The following is a 2,635-nucleotide window of genomic DNA, read 5'->3' as shown; positions in this document are numbered from 1 at the left end:
ACCACCAACTGGAACATGATGACCAATGCCTTGACCACCAACTGGAAGATGGCCAACACCATGAACACCAATTGGAGCAACAGCTGGAATATGACCAACACCACCAACTGGGTATCCACCACCAACAACACCACCTTGATTAAATGAATTTGTGCTTGAACTTGCTGAAGATTGTGCTTGTGATTGTTGTACTCCGCCTAATCCTCCAACTCCACCTTGGCTAAGTGTGCTTGAACTTGCTCTAAAAACGTCAATTCATAAATGAGAATATTTTAAAAACTCTCAACTTTTTATTGAATATTCCAAACAAACTTACTGAGTGTTGGAATTTGATGCAGATTGTTGACCACCGAATCCACCGATTCCACCGAATCCAAGTTGTGGAGCAGCACTAACAAATTGTTGGCCAATAATTGCCAATGCAACACACAAAATTACATTCTGTAAAGAAAAAAGAAATAGTTAAAAAGAAATTTATTAACCGAATATTCAGTGAATTAAAACAAAAAAAAAAAATGTTATTTGTTCACTTTTGTTTGAATTTTAACACTTTGTCAAAAATTTGTTAAACGAACCTTGAACATTTTGAAGTATTTTATTTGCTTGAAAAACAAAGAACGATGCTTTCGACTATAGGATCACCTCGATACTGTATGTTTTCCGTCCAAAAGACCGATCTTATATACCCTTTTCCGGTGATCGAGATCGCCAATCACGCGCCAACCATCTTAAAACTGGACTAGAGCATTGACATGCAAATATTTTTACGCGTGTTAACCGTTCAGAAAAAAAACCCAATATTGTTTGTTTGTTTGTTTTTTTTACGCATAACGAACGATATCAGTTGAAATTCGGTTTTGTGCGATGTCACTCGATGTTATGTTGTTGTAATTTGAAAGTTATTTAAATTCCCAAATGGGCAAATCCATGTGAATGTCCAAAACTGGTTGTTTTTTCATTTATAAATAAAATAACATAATTCATGCGATTTTGTGACGATTTGTATGTCACTAGTTTTTGCGTTCAAGCGTAAATCGATGGATGATCAATACAGTTTCTTAAATCTACTTTTCAATTTATTCAAATTCACATCCATTTCAGACATAATTAATTATACAGACACATATTCAGAATATTAAATTGTTCACACTATTCACATAAAGAACGATGGAAAAGAGCGAACTCAAATTGTATTTTTTAATCGACCAGGTAGAGCCTACCATTATACATTTTCTTATTCAAATTGAAATTTATCTATCCAGTGCTTTGAGCGACGAAAATGGGCATGCTCACTTCGGTTGATATGTCTCGATATAGTCAGTTGCCAATTTAAATGTTGATGTAATACCATGTAACATATAGTTTTCGCTTCCCAACAGTCGTTTTTACTCTCGATTTCAAGAAGTTTTTTTTAATATTACAAAATATCCGCAATTATAGAATTTAAGATTTGAATGAGCTTACTTTGCACGTGTTAATCATGTTTGTGACATCAAATAAATTGAGTATTTGAAAATAGACTGAGTTTAATTCCTGATTGATTGAACAAATTCGGGAATGAATAAAAAGAGCCAAAACTCGTTAGCTTTGAAAATACTTGTAGAATTTTGGTTTCGATAGAAAATGTTGTATTTTCAAATAAAATCAAATTTATTTAATTTATTATTGAGTTTTAGCTAAAGTTTCACCCGCATTTACATTTCATTATTATTTTCTTTTTCTGCTTTGACCGTGAACTTGCTTTTAAGCAAAAGACTAGGGGGCAGACACGTGGAATAGGATCAGAGTTTTAGTGTAAAGATTCGAGAAATTGCAATGAAATAGCAACGCCTGTGAATGGATTTGCGTGGAATAGCGAAACAGTGCATGGAATAGCAAAAATCCATTTGACATTTCTTTTGACGTTTATTGATGGATTAATGGAATAGTGCGGAATAGCAGAATTAGCATTTTTGATGGAAACAGTGCATGGAATAGGAAAAATAGTTTCGATTTCACATCTGTGTTTTTGGATTAGTGGAATAGCTGGATTAATAATTTATATAGTGGATTCGGAATTTATTCTTTGGTGTCTCCCCCCTAGGCAAAAGACATTCTTATCTTCTATCGTGAACTAGTTTATCTCTTCTAATATGTGTACGGTCATCTGCGTAATCAAGATAGACGTCAAAACAAAACAAAAGCTAAGTTCATTCGACTTAACTATTCGAATATTTCGGCACTATAAACATTTTTATTTTGATTTATTTGCTGAAAAAATGTATTTTCGATATATTCTTTCCATATTTGCGGACATTTTTTTACCCAACAAAAAACGTTCTATATATTTAGAATTAAAAAAAAACTCATCGACTGGTCACTGATAGAGCAGTGAAATGAGTAAGAGTAAACAAAAACACCAGCAGTGAAACCAATCACATCTTCATTATCTGTTCAAAGTATCGGCAGTGGCAATAATGAAACGGCGAGCGAAGAGGTCAAATGTTGAGAATAAACTGCCCGAAAATGTCGTTGAAAATAAAGTCGTAAATTCAATACATTTTCACACGTTGTCAAATATAACTGGATTTTCCAATGACTTCTCTATTGGTGTTTTATGCGATTTTTTGTGTCTATTGCTTAATTTGTTTGTCTT

General features: G+C 33.2%; 1 protein-coding gene across 2 annotated transcripts in view; it reads right to left on the bottom strand.

The window, feature by feature from the left end:
- LOC116348571 (spidroin-1-like) overlaps window positions 1-705 on the bottom strand; it is an 831-nt gene extending 126 nt beyond the window's left edge. For both annotated transcript variants that reach the window (XM_031779603.1, XM_031779605.1), the window contains exons 1-3: window positions 576-705; window positions 317-441; window positions 30-241 (exon numbers count right to left, since the gene is read on the bottom strand). In XM_031779603.1, the coding sequence (XP_031635463.1) occupies window positions 30-241; window positions 317-441; window positions 576-584 (346 nt within the window). In that variant the 5' untranslated portion in view covers window positions 585-705. The remainder of the gene's footprint in view (window positions 1-29; window positions 242-316; window positions 442-575) is intronic.
- Window positions 706-2,635: the final 1,930 nt, after the last annotated feature.

This window comes from Contarinia nasturtii, unplaced genomic scaffold, assembly GCF_009176525.2.
Source record: "Contarinia nasturtii isolate CC-2019 unplaced genomic scaffold, AAFC_CNas_1.1 Cnas_scaffold_2531, whole genome shotgun sequence".
NCBI lineage: Eukaryota > Metazoa > Arthropoda > Insecta > Diptera > Cecidomyiidae > Contarinia > Contarinia nasturtii.
Note: the sequence above shows the minus strand (reverse complement) of the source record. Positions and strands in the feature narration are given on the sequence as shown.